The sequence below is a fragment of the Lolium rigidum genome, chromosome 7, assembly GCF_022539505.1.
Source record: "Lolium rigidum isolate FL_2022 chromosome 7, APGP_CSIRO_Lrig_0.1, whole genome shotgun sequence".
NCBI classification, from domain to species: domain Eukaryota; kingdom Viridiplantae; phylum Streptophyta; class Magnoliopsida; order Poales; family Poaceae; genus Lolium; species Lolium rigidum.
This window is the reverse complement of record NC_061514.1, coordinates 304,881,172-304,898,612: the sequence shown is the minus strand read 5'-3', so window position 1 is coordinate 304,898,612 and position 17,441 is coordinate 304,881,172. Positions and strand designations below refer to the sequence as shown.

At 45.2% G+C, this 17,441-nt stretch overlaps 1 protein-coding gene across 1 annotated transcript; it reads left to right on the top strand.

Annotated features, from left to right (window-relative positions):
- The first annotated feature begins 4,792 nt into the window (after nt 1-4,792).
- On the top strand, nt 4,793-12,894 carry LOC124673101 (ABC transporter C family member 14-like). Its single transcript, XM_047209227.1, has 11 exons — nt 4,793-6,961; nt 7,424-7,744; nt 8,085-8,171; nt 8,555-9,181; nt 9,473-9,637; nt 9,741-10,035; nt 10,393-10,604; nt 10,783-11,088; nt 11,175-11,238; nt 11,936-12,175; nt 12,379-12,894. The coding sequence occupies exons 1-11, from the start codon at nt 4,793-4,795 to the stop codon at nt 12,480-12,482; spliced, it is 4,590 nt and encodes a 1,529-aa protein (XP_047065183.1). The 3' UTR covers nt 12,483-12,894.
- Nucleotides 12,895-17,441: the final 4,547 nt, after the last annotated feature.

Here is a 17,441-nt window from a genome sequence, read left to right as displayed (position 1 = left end):
CTGCCTTTTATTTCGATTGCCTCTTTTGCTGTGTTGGATGGATTTCTTTGTTCCATTAACTTCCAGTAGCTTTTGTGCAATGTCCAGAAGTGTTAAGAATGATTGTGTCACCTCTGAACATGTGAATTTTCGATTATGCACTGACCCTCTAATGAGTTGTTTCGAGTTTGGTGTGGAGGAAGTTTTCAAGGGTCAAGAGAGGAGGATGATATATGATCAAGAAGAGTAAAAAACCTAAGCTTGGGGATGCCCCCGTGGTTCATCCCTGCATATTTCAAGAAGACTCAAGCGTCTAAGCTTGGGGATGCCCAAGGCATCCTCTTCTTCATCAACTTATCAGGTTTCTTCTATTGAAACTATATTTTTATTCAGTCACATCTTATGTACTTTACTTGGAGCGTCTATGTGCTTTTATTTTCGTTTTGTTATTTTCATTCTCTGAATAAATTCATGCTTGTGTGGGAGAGAGACACGCTCCGCTGTTGCGTATGAACACATATGTTCTTAGCTTTACTCTTAATGTTCATGGCGAAGGTTGAAACTGCTTCGTTCATTGTTATATGGTTGGAAACAGAAAATACTGCATGTGGTAATTGGTATAATGTCTTGAATAATTTGATACTTGGCAATTGTTGTGCTCATATAGATCATGTTTAAGCTCTTGCATCATGTACTTTGCACCTATTAATGAAGAACTACATAGAGCTTGTTAAAATTTGGTTTGCATGATTGATTTCTCTAGAGTCTAGATATTTTCTGGTTAAGGTGTTTGAACAACAAGGAGACGATGTAAAGTCTTATAATGCTTACAATATGTTCATATGTGAGTTTTGCTGTACCGGTTCATACTTGTGTTTGCTTCAAACAACCTTGCTAGCCAAAGCCTTGTACCGAGAGGGAATACTTCTCGTGCATCCAAATCCTTGAGCCAAAACATATGCCATCTGTGTCCACCATATCTACCTACTATGTGGTATTTTCTGCCATTCCAAGTAAATACTTCATGTGCTACCTTTAAACAATTCAAAAGCTATTATCTCTTATTTGTGTCAATGTTTTATAGCTCATGAGGAAGTATGTGGTGTTTATCTTTCGATCTTGTCATTTACTTGACAGGACTTTCACCAATGGACTAGTGGCATATCCGCTTATCCAATAATTTTGCAAAAAGAGCTGGCAATGGGGTGCCCGGCCCCAATTAATTAACTTGCATTAATAATTCTCTTCACATGCTTTGCCCTGATCTATCAGTAAGCAACTTAATTTTGTAAATAGACACTCCTCCATGGTATGTGAATGTTGGAAGGCACCCGAGGATTCGGTTAGCCATGGCTTGTGTAAGCAAAAGGTTGGGAGGAGTGTCATCAATAATGAAACTAAAATACATGTGTAAACAAAAGAGAAGGGGGATGATCTACCTTGCTTGGTAGAGATAACGTCCTTCATGGGAGCCGCTCTTGAAAGTCTGGTTGATAAGGTAGTTAGAGTACCCATTACCATTCGTTGACAACAACAAACACCTCTCAAAACTTTACTTTTATGCTCTCTATATGATTTCAAAACTTAAAAAGCTCTAGCACATGATTTAATCCCTGCTTCCCTCTGCGAAGGGCCTTTCTTTTACTTTATGTTGAGTCAGTTTACCTACTTCCTTCTATCTTAGAAGCAAACACTTGTGTCAACTGTGCGTTGATTCTTACATATCTACCTATTGCACTTGTTATATTGCCTTATGTTGACAACTATCCATGAGATATACATGTTACAAGTTGAAAGCAATTGCTGAAACTTAATCATCCTTTGTGTTGCTTCAATGCCTTCTACTTTGAATTTATTGCTTTATGAGTTAACTCTTATGCAAGACTTATTGATGCTTGTCTCGAAAGTACTATTCATGAAAAGTCTTTGCTATATGGTTCAGTTGTTTACTCATTGTCTTTACCATTGCTTTGAATCACTTCATTCATCTCATATGCTTTACAATAGTATTGATCAAGATCATGTTGGTAGCATGTCACTTAAGAAATTATCCTTGTTATCGTTTACCTACTCGAGGGCGAGTAGGAACTAAGCTTGGGGATGCTTGATACGTCTCCAACGTATCTATAATTTCTTATGTTCCATGCTAGTTTTATGACAATACCTACATGTTTTATTCATACTTTATATCGTTTTGATGCGTTTTCCGGAACTAACCTATTAACGAGATGCCGAAGTGCTAGTTCCTGTTTTGTGCTGTTTTTAGTTTCAGAAATCCTAGAAAGGAAATATTCTCGGAATCGGACGAAATCAACGGCCAGAACCTTATTTTTCCCGGAAGCTTCCAGAACACCGGAGAGAGACCAGAGGGGAGCCAGGGGGCCCCACACGCCAGGGCGACGCGACCAAGGGGTGGGGCGCGCCCCCTATTGTGTGGCCCCACCAGGGCCCCTCCGAGGCTGCCCTTCCGCCTACTTAAGGACCCCGTCGCGAAAACCCTAAAGGAATAAGCCACGGTACGAGAAACCTTCCAGAGCCGCCGTCATCGCGAAGCCAAGATCTGGGGGACAGAAGTCTCTGTTCCGGCACGCCGCCGGGACGGGGAAGTGCCCCCGGAAGGCATCTCCATCGACACCACCGCCATCTTCATCGCCGCAGCTGTCTCCCATGATGAGGAGGGAGTAGTTCTCCCTCGAGGCTAAGGGGTGTACCGGTAGCTATGTGGTTCATCTCTCTCTCCCATGTGATCTTTATGTGATCATGAGCTTTGTGATCTAGTTGAATATCATCTATGTGCTACTCTAGTGATGTTATTAAAGTAGTCTATTCCTCCTTCATGATGTAATGGTGAAAGTGTGTGCATCATGTAGTACTTGGTAGAAGCTATGATTGTGATCTCTTGTAGATTATGGAGTTAACTATTACTATGATAGTATTGATGTGATCTATTCCCCCTTTCATATTGTAATGGTGACAGTGTGTGCGCTATGTTAGTTCTTGGTCTAAATTGCAATGATCTATTATGCACTCTAAGGTTATTTAAATATGAACATCGAATGTTGTGGAGCTTGTTAACTCCGGCATTGAGGTGCTCTTGTAGCCCTACACAATGAATGGTGTTTGTCATCCAACAAGAGAGTGTAGAGAAAGTAGTATTTGTTTATTCAGTTATGTGATCAATGTTGAGAGTGTCCACTAGTGAAAGTATGATCCCTAGGCCTTGTTCCGAATAATTTACACCACAGAGAATTGCTTCCCACGCTAGCAAGCTATTTTCTGGCACCGCTTGTTTACTGTTTTACTGCATCTTTACTTCCTGCAATATTACCACCATCTATACCACTTGTATTTCACTATCTCTTCGCCGAACTAGTGCACCTATACATCTGACAAGTGTATTAGGTGTATTGGGGACACAAGAGACTTCTTGTATTGTGATTGCAGGGTTGCTTGATAGGGATATCTTTGACTTCTTCCTCCCTGAGTTCGATAAACCTTGGGTAATCCACTTAAGGGAAAACTTGCTACTGTTCTACAAACATCTGCTCTTGGAGGCCCAACACTGTCTACAAGAATAGAAGCACACGTAGACATCAATTGGGTAATGGGAAGAAGATGTTATTTAGTGGGGGGGGGGGGATGGTCTTTGCAAAAACATACGAAGGTGGAATGGGGGTGGAAAATCTAACCGGGCAGTAAATTATCTAACAGCTTCGACCGCGATTTTGATTTGCAGAATGTGGCACGTTCCCCTTTTTTTTTTTTTGAGAAACACAGTACAAACGCAGACGCTCACATACACGCGCATACACTCACCCCTATGAACGCACACACGCACACCCTACCCCTATGAGCACCTTCGGAAGACTGAGCCGGCGGATTGAATCTTGAAATTGACGAAGTCACCACAGGCGCCTCGCGTCGACGGGAACGTCGCCTCCCACTGAATGAATATTCCGCCTTTATGAGACACACAGATGTCAAATCTGGGATTTGAACTCTGGTGAGCTGGGGGTACAACCACCCTCCTAACCACCCAACCTCAGGTTGGTTCTCGGCACGTTCCCCTTTCATTATAGCAATCGTAGCGATAAGAAATAACTTGGAGAGCCGTCACAAAAAAACATACCGCTTATGTTTGTACCTACATTTCGATGAACTCGGTAATTCTCATTCTATATAATTCACCGATATTTTAAATTTATTATAACTGTCAAATGGATATAAAACAATAACCCACACAAAAAATAACAGCATTGCACACTTATGGCCTTTTGCTAAAACCTAGTTTTTTTTTTGCTAAACTTTATTTATGTATGATAAAATATACCTGTAATTATAGGAACACTTTTCCAACTTGTAATCAAAATTTATAAAAGCATATCAAAATTTATCTAAATATAGATATATGTAGACGATTTATATATATATCTGAATTCACATAAATTATGCACTTCTTTTTATTTAGGGAGGGACTAGAAAAAGACCCACCAAGGAAAGCACCATAGACAAAGCGATTCTTCCGACCGCCCAGGGGAATCAACGACGGCCGTGCTCGGCTGCTCCCTACATTCCACGGAACCATTCCCACCACGCCGCCTCACCCAATTCCCGCTGTCGTCTTTTGCTGGACGCCGGTACGTGTCATCTACCCGACAGCACTGCCTTTCCCATGCTTGTTCAAAAAAGAATTAAGACTTTCCCAAGACAACTTGGCTTGGTCCACATTCCCCACACCTGAAAACCCCGACGGAACGCGGAACAAATGTGACACAAGGCGGCGCCCTGCCAACCCACGCCGACCACCGCCGCCATGCCGCCCTCCTCCGTCCCGTGGTGGCTCGCCACCACGGCATGCTCCCCGCCGCCGCGGGCGCCCCTCCCCGACCGCCTCGCCTTCCTCTTCCTCTCGCCCTGCCCGCAGCGCGCGCTCCTCGCCGCCGTCGACCTCCTCTTCCTCCTCGCCGCGCTCGCCCTCTCCCTCCGCGCCCGCCTCCGCCTCCGATCCTCCCGCGCCACCCACGAGCACCACGAGCCCCTCCTCGCCAAGCCAGCACCGGCCGCGGCGCACCGCCGAGGGAGGAGGAGCTTCCGGCACAGGCTCGCGCTCGCGGCCTCCACGGCGCTCGCGGCCGCGTCGCTCCTGCTGCTAGCGCTCGCGGCCCTGCGCCTCTCCCCGCGGGACGGCGTCGACGCGTTCTGGCGCGCGGTCCAGTGCGCCTTCCTCGCGGCGCAGCTCCTCGCGCACCTCGCGGCCGCGGGCACCGTCGCGGCGGAGAAGGCGGCAGCGGCGGCGTCAGCACGGCGCTCCCACCCGGCGCACCTCCGCCTCTTCTGGCTCGCAACCGCGGGGCTCGCCGCGCTCTTCTCCGGGTCCGCCGCCGCGCGGTACGCCTTTGGTGTCCCGATCCTCCCCGACGACCCCATCGCGTTCGCGGGGCTCCTCCTCTCGCTCCCTCTGCTCTACTTCGCGGTCCACGGCTCCACGGGCCTGGCCGACGACACGACCGCCGCCGCCACCGAAGAGGCAGAGCAGAGCGGCGCTTCTTCTTCTGCCTACGCGACGGCGTCGTGGCTCTCGCTGGCGACCTTCAGCTGGATCGACCCGCTCATCGCCAAGGGCTCCACAGCGACGCTCAGCGACAAGGACGTCCCGCCCGTGGCGCCGGCCGACACCGCCGAGGCCGCGTACGCGCTCTTCCTCTCCAACTGGCCCGCCTCCACCTCCTCCAAGCCCGGGCACCCGGTGGCCGCCGCGCTGCTGCGCTCCTTCTGGCCGCAGTTCCTGCTCACCGCCGCGCTCGGCGTCGCGCACCTCTCCGTCATGTACATCGGCCCGTCGCTCGTCGACCGGTTCGTCCAGTTCGTGCGCCGCGGCGGGGGCGCGGCGGAGGGGCTGCGGCTCGTCGCCGTGCTCCTCGCCGGCAAGGCCGCCGAGACGCTCGCGTCGCACCACTACGAGTTCCAGGGCCACAAGCTCGGGATGCGCATCCGCGCCGCGCTGCTCGCCGCCGTCTACCGCAAGTCGCTGCGCCTCTCCACGGGCGCGCGCCGCGCGCACGGCGCCGGCACCATCGTCAACTACATGGAGGTGGACGCCGAGGAGGTCTCCAACGTCACGTACCAGCTCCACAACCTCTGGCTCATGCCGCTGCAGATCGCCGTCGCGCTCGCCCTCCTCTACACGCACCTCGGCCCCGCCGTGCTCACCGCGGTCGCCGCCATCGCCGTGGTCACCGTCGTCGTGGCCTTTGCTAACCGCCGCAATCTCGAGTACCAGTCCAAGTTCCTCGGCAAGCGCGACGAGCGGATGAAGGCCATCACCGAGTTGCTCAACTACATGCGCGTCATCAAGCTGCAGGCGTGGGAGGAGACGTTCGGCTCCAAGGTTCGCGAGCTCCGGGAGGCTGAGCTCGGGTGGCTCGCCAAGTCCATGTACTTCATGTGCGCCAACACCGTCGTGCTCTGGAGTGGTCCGCTTGTCATGACCGTGCTCGTCTTTGGCACTTGCGTGCTGACAGGTGTACAGCTGGATGCTGGCAAGGTGTTCACCGCCACCGCCTTCTTCCGAATGCTCGATGGACCTATGCAGAGCTTTCCGGAGGCGATCGCGGCTATCACGCAGGCCACCGTGTCGCTTGGAAGGCTTGACAGGTACCTGCTTGATGCAGAGCTCGATGATGCTACGGTGGATCATGTCCTTCACACCGGCATTGGAGCAGACCGGGTGGTCCTGGAGGTGCGTGATGGCATGTTTGCGTGGGACATGAGGGGCAAGAAGGAGAATGAAACGGAACAAGAGGACGATGAAGGTGAGGAGGATGAAAGTATTGTGGAAGAAACACCCATCTTAGAGACAGTGTTGAAGATTAATATGGAGGTACGAAGAGGCGAGATTGCAGCGGTTGTTGGAACGGTCGGGTCTGGCAAGTCGTCGTTGCTGTCCTGTATTATGGGGGAGATGGACAAGGTTTCAGGCAAGGTAAAAGTGTTACTTCTTATACAAAATGGACATCCTTGTTGATCGAAAATACTGTGCTATTTTGCTCATTCATTTGGTTCAAAAATCTTCTTATTTCTTGAGAATTATTTATGCAACATTCATAAGACAAAATTGAGGATTTTGCCACTTAAAGTTGGATGCAAATTGAGTGCAAGGTCAAATCTTCCAACTGAGAAATACAGTTCTTGTGAAATAGGTGGCAATGGCTGAAGTCTCGCCCGGTAGAAAACAGTGGTTTAATACAGTTATGATACTCGGTTATTCAAGTATCCATAAGGAATTCTGGAATCACATGAAGAATTGGATGATACTTTCTTGGCTTCTTAAATTAAGGAACGTCAAGTGATACACATTAGGCTACAGATTTTTCATATTTATCATATTGTCTATATGTTGCTCAGCAGTTTTGAATTTCAATCCTCGTGCTTCTTTTTTTAACAGGTTAGGGTATGTGGTAGTACTGCATATGTTGCACAGACAGCTTGGATAAAAAATGGGACCATTCAAGAGAATATTTTATTCGGCCAGCCAATGGATCCTGAAAGATATAAAGAAGTCACACGGTCTTGCTGCCTGGAGAAGGATTTGGAAATGATGGAATTCGGTGACCAGACAGAAATAGGAGAGCGAGGAATCAATCTCAGTGGTGGGCAGAAACAGCGCATTCAGCTTGCCAGAGCAGTTTATCAAAAATGCGATATATATCTCCTTGATGATGTCTTCAGTGCTGTAGATGCACACACGGGCTCATATATCTTCAAGGTAAATTCTTTTTTGCTTCTTCCAAGAATTTCGTTTGATGATACTGCGGTACTCTCCTTTCTTCATTGTATTTTACCAATCATTGTTCTAATATGTGACAATTAATTAATAAATAATAACCAAGAGTTAGGGCAATACTTGTGAAATGCATGTGATGGTTGTTCTTCTATGCTGTTCTAACTAAAAACAAATGAATGAAGTAGCTCCCTATTTAGATGTACAAGGTTGAAATAACTCTCTCGGTATAACTATCACTGATATCAACTAATCAAAGTGAACCTTTTGTTATTATATGCCACATATTTTGAATGGTATCAGACGGGTGATCTTTCTGCTCCAGGAATGTCTAAGGGGCATGCTCAAGGGGAAGACCATCTTGCTCGTAACTCACCAAGTGGATTTCCTGCATAATGTCGACACCATATTCGTAAGTTTATTGTCTTTCTGGTGAAAACAGTAGCCATTGAAGTATTTTTTGTTTCTTCCAAAGCAAGAGGCCAGGAGGCAGTTAAGCTCTTCTATTATCTAAGGAAAGCATCTACACATTCTTTAAACAAAAAAGAAAAACAGTTAGTGTACTTTCTAAGCATGTGTCCACAGTCTACAGCTGGCTCTGGTGTTATTATGCTAATTTTCATATCATTCTTGCATACAATTATATGAAAAAGTTAGTTCTTATGATTACTTCTCACTTCTCAGCATACTGCTGTACTATCTAGTGTCCAGCAAGAGCAAAATTTCAAATGATATATGAAACAAACCAACATAAACAACGGTATACTCATGTTTTTACCATGTGAATATAAGCAGGTCATGAAAGATGGTATGATTGTACAGTCAGGAAAGTATGATGAGTTACTAGAAGCAGGTGCAGGTTTTTCGGCTCTTGTTGCTGCTCATGATAGTTCAATGGAACTGGTGGAACAGGGTCGACAAGTGGAGAAGACTAAACATTCTCAGCCTGCTGCAGTAATCAGAATCCCTTCTCTCCACTCTAGATCCATCGGAAAGGGCGAGAAGGTGATTGTTGCACCAGAAATAGAAGCAGCCACTTCCAAGATTATACAAGAAGAGGAAAGAGAAAGTGGACAAGTAAGTTGGCGTGTGTACAAGCTATACATGACCCAGGCCTGGGGTTGGTGGGGGATTGTGGGCATATTGGGATTATCATTGGTGTGGCAAGCTTCTGATATGGCTAGTGACTATTGGCTTTCATATGAAACATCAGGCAGCATTCCGTTTAATCCTTCCTTGTTTATTGGAGTGTATTTTGCCATAGCTGGTGTTTCAATGGTCCTTCAAGTAATTAAGACTCTTCTCGAGACAGTGTTGGGTCTTCAAACAGCTAAGATCTTTTTCAATAAGATGTTTGACAGCATTTTGCATGCCCCGATGTCATTTTTTGACACCACTCCTTCAGGAAGGATTCTTAGCCGGGTAAATATCTCGTATGATTTATTTGGTTATAGCATGAACTTTCCCATTTGCCTAAGTTATTTATATGTTACTAACTTGGCAAAACTTATTTTTCTGGTCCCTTCTTTTAAATTGAATAAATGCTAACAGAGCTAGTTTGACCTTGTAAGCTTTGCTCTACTTGAACTCCGAAATTTATAGAAAGAAAGAGTATGTTCTAGTTTTTGTTTTGCAAAATCAGGAGTGTGTTATACAATTATTTTGCTATGTACTGAAGTACTGAGTTGATAACTCCCCCTTGTTTTTTTTCAGGCATCATCTGACCAAACAACCATAGATGATGTGCTGGCCTTCTTTGTTGGCCTGACAATTTCAATGTACATTTCAGTATTTAGCACCATAATTGTTACTTGCCAGGTTGCTTGGCCATCAGTTATAGCTGTGATTCCACTCTTGCTATTGAACATTTGGTACAGGGTATGCATGCTCTTCTTCTAAAGCTCACCTCGAAACACCTTAGTTAATTCTGCTCATAGAAACAGAATGCTCAATATAACTTGCAATTTCCCCTTCTCTGCAGAATCGATATCTTGCCACTTCACGGGAGTTAACTCGACTTGAAGGAGTAACCAAAGCACCGATTATTGATCACTTCACTGAGACTGTTGTAGGTGCGACAACCATAAGATGTTTCAACAAGGAAAGTGAATTTTTCCAGGAGAATTTAGACAGAATCAATTCAAGTTTGCGCATGAACTTCCACAACTATGCAGCAAACGAGTGGCTTGGGTTTCGGCTGGAGCTGATTGGAACACTTGTATTGTCAATAACAGCTTTTCTCATGATTAGCCTGCCTAGCAATTTTATCAAGAAAGGTACCAACTGAATATATATAATAGATCTGACCGTACCGTAACATAGATCAGCTGCCATATCATTTCAGGATAAATACACTAATTTCCGCTTCATTAAATTCAGAAGCTTGCCCCTAATAAAAGAATGCAGTGCTGCATTTTGGGTTGTCTTGATGTTAGTTAATAGGATGAAGATGTGGATGATTGTTTTTTTCATAAGTTGCATAACTGATTGACCTTTTATAATTATTTTTAACTTTATTTTTGAGATAGGACAATGCATTTTAAACTGATATATCTTGTAAAGTAATCTTTGTGGATTTAAGATCATCAGATTTATATAGCCGGGAGGAAGTGACGTGTGCTATGTTTTTACAGAATTTGTTGGCATGTCTCTTTCATATGGCCTTTCTCTCAATTTTCTGGTGTACTACGCAATATCCATCAGCTGTATGTTAGAAAATGATATGGTTGCTGTGGAGAGGGTAAATCAATTCAGCACTCTTCCTTCTGAGGCAGCGTGGAAAAAAGATGACCACCCTCCTCCGAATTGGCCCACTCATGGAGATATTGATATCAACGATTTAAAGGTTAGAAGGTTAAGTACTTAAATATGAAGTCCTATAGTACTTTCTTATTTATTCAACATAAAATTGGTGCAACTACTGGTCTATTTTACACTCAATACAGTGTATAATGTTTTGAATATTTTTCTTTGCAATTAGGGATTTATTCGACCAATTGAGCTCATCAATTTTATCCTTTCAGGTCAGGTATCGACCAAATACACCTCTAATTCTGAAAGGCATCACTGTCAGCATTAGAGGTGGTGAAAAGATAGGCGTTGTTGGAAGGACAGGCAGTGGCAAATCAACTTTGATTCAAGCATTCTTTAGGCTTGTAGAGCCTGCAGAGGGGAAGATAATCATTGATGGAGTAGACCTTTGTGCATTGGGTCTACATGATCTGAGGTCCCGCTTTGGCATAATTCCCCAGGAACCAGTACTCTTCGAAGGGACAATTCGAAGTAACATTGATCCAATTGGGCAGTTTTCAGATTCTGAAATATGGCAGGTACTGTGTAAAATGTTTGTTCCATCCTTCCTCCTTGGTGATGCGCTGTGCTAATTAGCTGTTGGAATTACGTCACATGTTTGCAGGCTCTGGAGCGTTGCCAACTGAAGGATGTAGTAGCTTCAAAACCTCAAAAGCTTGACGCTCTAGGTTTGCTATTAATATACTTCTGTTGTGTTTTTGTTCACTTAAGTTGCATCTACCACTCAGGCTTAATTGCTTAATATGTTTCCCGAAGTGTTGTCTGAAGAAGTGTTGCCTAGTTATGAATTAAGATCATTCACTAGTCCAAAGTTCTGAACCCCCACCCCTTTTCAAATAATAAATGGGATAAATAGTTCAGAACTTCAGATAGTAAAGTTTATAACGTAACAGACCTGTAGGCTGTCAATATCATGAATTTTACATATTTGGCAACCAATCCTCATCAAACCATAGCTACCATGTACTGAATGCACCTCCAATCTTAACAAAATATTTAGTTTGGGAATACTTTACTATGATAGTTGCCAAATGGACACTGACAATGCGAAAAATAATCCAGAGCTTAATAACTGAATCCAAATGGCACAGCCTAAATTCAGAACTATCAATTTGCATAAGAGCATAAAATAATTTTCTATCGTACGGAATAAACGCATATTGACCAAATAAACATATTTGGGTATTACTGGTTTGTGTATTATTGCCGAGAACACTATGTATGTGATATATGGTCAGGCAAAGAAGCTAAATGTACATAAAAAAATGATGCCAATACAATTACGATTTACTATCCCTTCTAATAATTATTCTATTTTACTAGACAGTTGATATATAATACCCATTCCATTAACTTTCTTCGCAGTGGCTGATAGTGGGGAGAACTGGAGCGTAGGCCAAAGACAGCTTCTTTGTCTTGGTCGTGTGATACTGAAGCAGAATAAAGTCTTATTCATGGATGAGGCAACTGCTTCAGTCGATTCTCAAACTGACGCCGCAATCCAGAAGATCACGCGAGAACAGTTTTCATCGTGTACCATAATCAGCATTGCACACAGAATACCAACCGTCATGGACTGTGATAGAGTTTTGGTGCTGGACGCAGGTTGGTCTTTTTACTGCCCCACAGCTTTCGATAGAAAACTAATAATATTCTGCACGATTCTACCGTTTCATTTTCTTATACAAAGATGAACGTTTGCTAGGTAGGTCTGGTTCAGAGAACTAGAATCATGTTTTTTCACTTGGTTCAGTTAGTCATTTGTTCTTTGGAGTTCTACATTATAAAATCTCAGTATTTCTGTCCAGGACTGGTAAAGGAATTTGATGAGCCAACGAGGTTGATCGAACAACCGTCCTCCCTCTTCGGGGCAATGGTACAAGAGTATGCAGATCGCTCGTCCAAACTCTAGTAACTCGCTCCCTCGTAGTGCAGACATTACGAAATAAGTAAGCATCGTTTTGATAGGTTGGCTACTTGAGTGTATAATCGGCGAATTACATCAAGAAATAAAATTAGATGCTTAGTAGCAGTCCCCAGATTGTTTACAGCAAAGAGAAGAGGAGGAAAGGATTTTTACAGGGGTGGAGCACGCAGGCAGTTGAGCCAGGCATCAACTGAACTATGTAATTCCAGGGGAAAACGACCGCGCTAGAGAATGGCATCATCGAGGCACATCTTCAGGAGCAAGGGGAAGGACGGGACCTCGCCGTGGAACACCATCTCGTTCTGTTGTGTGATCCTTGAACTATGTAATAAGTTTTGTACTAGCTGCTGTGCCGCTGAGTCTATTTTAAAGAAATAAAGCCGTATGTATCAATTGATGCTCAGGCTGGGACACCCCATTTGGAAAAAGAGCTGCCCAGGAGGTGCCGTGAGACGGAGTGGCGGTCTTGCATGAGACGGTACATGAGATGCATTCTAAGAAATTAAACGGGGTTATTTTAAAACTTGATTTTGAAAAGGCGTATGATAAAGTCAAGTGATCTTTCTTACAGCAGACACTCAGGATGAAAGGTTTTTCTCCAGAGTGGCACGCTCTAATAAATGATTTTGTGTATGGAGGTAGTGTCGCAATCCGGGTTAATGTTGACACCAGCCACTATTTTCAAACACGAAAAGGGTTACGCCAAGGGGATCCGTTATCACCGATGTTGTTTAACATTGTAGCGGATATGCTGGCTATACTCATAGAGCGGGCCAAGGCTGATGGCCAGATTGAAGGAGTGATTCCATATCTGGTTGATGGTGGTTTATCTATACTTCAATATGCCGACGATACAATTCTGTTTATGGATCATGATTTTGAAAAAGCTCAAAATCTGAAATTAATTTTGGCGGCTTTTGAGCAGTTGTCAGGATTGAAAATCAATTTCCATAAAAGCGAATTGTTCTGTTTCGGTGATGCCCAAAATGATACGGCTCTGTATACAGAGTTGTTTCGTTGCGGGCAAGGCCAATTTCCTATTCGTTATTTAGGTATTCCGATCCATTATCGGAGACTTACAATCGCGGAATGGAAATTAGTGGAAGAAAGATTACAAAAACGCCTTAGTAGTTGAAAAGGTAAATTGTTGTCCCTGGGAGGAAGATTGGTACTCATTAATTCGGTACTCACAAATATGGTACTGTATATGTTATCATTCTTCATCCTACCGAAAGGAATTCTGCATAAACTCGATTACTATCGATCCGGATTCTTTTGGCAAGGGGACAGTGAGAAAAAGAAATATCGACTCGGTTAAGTGGAGTATAGTTTGTAGTCCCAAAGATCAAGGAGGGCTTGGAGTTCATGACCTGGAGGTCAAGAATTCAGCTCTCTTGGGTAAATGGTTGTTTAAGCTACTTGCGAGGATGGGACTTGACAAACTATTCTTCGGAGAAAGTATATCGGTTCGAAGACATTATCCCAAGTGGTTTGGAAACCCGGGGATTCTCACTACGGGCTGGTCTTATGGCGACAAAAAATGTATTTTTTCGCCATGGTACTTTCTCAATCGGGAATGGAGCATAGATACGATTACGGGAAGATGTTTGGCTAGACAATGCACCCTTAAGTGAACAAGTATCCTGCTCTGTATAGGATTGCTCGTCGCCAAGGTGATACCATCGCTACTGTAATGGCTACCTCACCTCCGAATGTGACGTTCAGACGGGTTTTACTTGGACAAAGACTTGTGGCATGGAATACCCTAATTCAATGGCTCGGAGATATTCATTTATCGCCTGAACCAGACGAATTTTGATGGAACCTTCATGTAGATGGTAATTTTTCCGTAAAATCTTTCTACACTGCGATCCTTCTTTCTGATTTACCAGTTGATAGCAATAAGAAGTTGTGGAAGATGAAGATACCATTAAAAGTTAAAAATTTTGGTTGGTATCTTCGTCGTGGAGTTATTCTCACCAAAAACAATCTTGTTAAGCGGAATTGGCATGTACAACTTGGGACGTCGACACCGGCATCGCTCTACTTCATCATCATCAAGCTCGACGCAAGACTACTCCCATGACCGCCATTCTTCCTCAAGCTCCGACTCAAGGCATAGCGACCTCCTCGCTCTCGTCGCCCGCATGCTCGTCATGAAGACTCTCGCTCCAACTCAAGGCGAGGAGAATTCCATCGCCATGCTCGTCCTCATGAACGTCCTCTACAAGAACAAGTTCTACAACAAGATCGTCATCAAGTGGATCGCCATGCCCGCCATGGGCATGACGACCAACCCCAAGGCCAAGGTCATCAAGAGCAACCTCGGCGTGATCTCCGGAATCACCCCCGCCATAATCAAAATGGAAGAGGCAACCCGCCACATGAGCAAGATGCAATGGACAACCATGTACACCGTCCACAACCTCGTCAAGACCTTCAACAATTCCATCATCGCGAACCAAGTGAAGCTAGTGTGCAACTTCAACGCCAACCCAATGCTATGGTTGGTCGTGGAAGACCTCCTCTACCACCTCAAGCCGAAAGAGATGAAGGCATCCGCCCTCGCCGAAGAAACTTGGAAGATGAAGAGAACATGTACGGCAAGCTCAAGTTCAACATGCCCAAGTTCAAAGGTGAAGACGATGCCGAGGCCTACCTCGCATGGGCACTCAAGGTTGACAAGATCTTCCGCATCCACAACTACTCCGGTGCCAAGAAAGTGGCCATGGCGTCTCTTGAGTTTGAGGATTATGCCAACACTTGGTGGGAGCAAGTACTCGCCCTAAGGGAAGAAAAGGGTGAACCCCCAATTGACACTTGGGAAGAGATGAAGGAAGAGATGCAAGCTCGCTTTGTCCCAACACACTACATGACTGACCTCTTCAACAAACTACAAAAATTGAAGCAAGGCACGAAGACCGTAGAGGAGTTCTTCAAGGAGATGGAGTTGACTATGATGCGAGACAACATCCAAGAATCCAAGCACCAAACCATCACTCGATTCTTCAATGGCCTCAACTACCCCATCAAGAGGATTGTGGAGTTTCAACCTTATTCCAACATGGTTGAGTTGGTTCACCAAGCTTCCAAGGCCGAGCGCCAAGTGAATGAGGACACCAAGTACTCCAAGTCCAAGTCATACTTCGCCTCCAAGCTCGCTACAACAACTCCTACAACAAGTGTCAAGCCAACCATGTCTTCTACACTCTCCAAGCAACTGACTATCCAAAGTCGCATGAAGCAAACGGTGTCCTCCACCGCCTCCTCCAAGGCCTCTACGGGACCCTCTAATGTCACTTGCTTCAAGTGTGGCGCACAAGGCCACAAATCCTTTGAGTGCAAGAATACCAAGGTCATGATCACTATGGAGAACGGTGACATAGAGACGCTTAGTGAAGGTGAATATGAAGCTCTTGTGAAGCCGCCGTCGCCAATGACGAAGACTATGATGAAGAAAGTGGAGAAGACCCTCTCCTATGTGTACATGACCTCAACCCTTCACTTGTGGTAACAAAGGTGCTAACAACTCAACCTCAAGCTATGGAAGACCAAATGTGCAACATCTTCCAAACCCGTGCCGGTATTGGTGGCAATTCGATAAAGGTCATCATCGATGGAGGAAGTTGCCATAACCTTGCAAGCACCGAGTTGTGTGAGAAGTTCAACCTCCCACTTCGCAAGCATCCTCACCCTTACCATATCCAATGGTTGAGCGACAATGGCAACGTCAAGATACAACATACCGTCACCGTAACCTTCAAGATTGGGCCTTATGAAGACACTATTGAGTGTGATGTGGTGCCCATGACGGTGTGCCACATGTTGCTTGGCCGCCCTTGGCAATATGACAAGAAGGCTATACATGATGGACTCTCCAACACATACACCTTCAAGGTCAAGGATAAGAAGTTTGAACTTCGCCCAATGACTCCTAGCCAAATCATCGCGGACAATGCGAAGGCTTTAGCGGGGGCACAACAACACAAACACCATAGTGAGTTGAGTGGTGAGGGAGCGACCCACCAAAAGGAGAGTGAGCGCCACAAGCTATACATGAGTGAGAGAAAGAGTGTTCTCCTAGCCACCAAAAGCGAGTGGAGAGAAGTGCAACAAAACCCATCCACCATATTGCACTATGTGCTCATTTGCAAGGGCCCATCATCGGAGACTAACGACTTAACCAATGTTCCTTCGTCTTTGTTGTCTCTTTTGAAGGAGTTTCAAGACGTCTTTCCCGACGAGCTCCCTCGTGGACTTCCACCGCTTCGGGGCATTGTGCATCGCATCGACCTCATACCCGGCGCACCGCTCCCAAACCGTGCCGCCTACCGCACCAACCCCGAAGACACAAAGGAGATTCAACGTCAAATACAAGATCTCCTCGCTAAAGGGGTATGTTCGTGAAAGCCTTAGTCCTTGTGCGGTTCCCGTGATTCTTGTGCCTAACCGGATGAGACGCAACGGATGTGTATGGATTGTCGCCCCATCAATGCCATTACCGTTCGATATCGCCATCCCATCCCGCGTTTAGATGACATGCTCGATGAGTTAAGTGGTGCCACGATTTTCTCGAAAGTCGATTTGCGTAGTGGCTACCACCAAATTCGATGGCAATTGGTGATGAATGGAAGACGGCATTCAAGACCAAGCTTGGTCTCTATGAATGGCTTGTCATGCCATTTGGACTTTCAAATGCTCCATCAACTTTTATGCGTCTCATGAATCACATCTTGCGTCCTCTCATTGGCAAGAGTGTGGTTGTCTATTTCGATGATATTCTTTATTATAGCAAAAATCTCGAGGAACATGTGCAACATGTGAGAGAAGTCTTATGCATCTTGCGTCATGAGAAGCTTTATGCAAACCTCCCCAAGTGCACATTTGCCAAAAACAAATTGGTTTTCCTTGGATTTGTGATTTCCGCCAATGGCATTGAAGTAG